Consider the following 446-nt stretch of genomic DNA (forward strand, 5'->3'; position numbering starts at 1 on the left):
TTCTTCTTTTATTCTTGTTTTTCCCCATCTTTATACGGGGCCGACGTTAAACTCATAAAAGCACGTGCATATAAAAATACATAGATCTATATCTGCATATCAGTTTCTCAGTGATTTCCCAGTAACTCATTATCTATACACACACATGAATATACACAATCAAAATGAGTATGGGTGTGTATTTGCGTGTAGATACATCATTATGCATATAGACAGGTTACAAAATGCATCTGTTAACACATAATTCAAATTCGTACAGGCTATTACTCTCTCTTGATAATGAAATATGAATGTTCATTTCCTATCATATTTTTGCCTCTTGCTTCTCTGAATATAATTTTTCTGCCTGCTGTTCTTCTTTCTCACTTGGCCTTCGCATCCATTTGCAGCAGCTGAGGGCAAAAAAAAAAAAAAATAGAATTAATCACGTTTGATCTCGACAGGTG

General features: G+C 34.3%; 1 protein-coding gene across 1 annotated transcript in view; it reads right to left on the bottom strand.

Moving 5' to 3' along the window:
• Nucleotides 1-164: 164 nt before the first annotated feature.
• Nucleotides 165-446, bottom strand: part of LOC119582044 (organic cation transporter protein-like) — a gene marked incomplete in the record, with an annotated part of 19,531 nt that continues 19,249 nt past the window's right edge. Inside the window, 1 exon segment of the mRNA XM_037930287.1 lies at nucleotides 165-395. Coding sequence (XP_037786215.1) covers nucleotides 305-395 — 91 coding nt within the window.

The sequence above is a fragment of the Penaeus monodon genome, chromosome 15 (assembly GCF_015228065.2).
Source record: "Penaeus monodon isolate SGIC_2016 chromosome 15, NSTDA_Pmon_1, whole genome shotgun sequence".
Classification (NCBI taxonomy): domain Eukaryota; kingdom Metazoa; phylum Arthropoda; class Malacostraca; order Decapoda; family Penaeidae; genus Penaeus; species Penaeus monodon.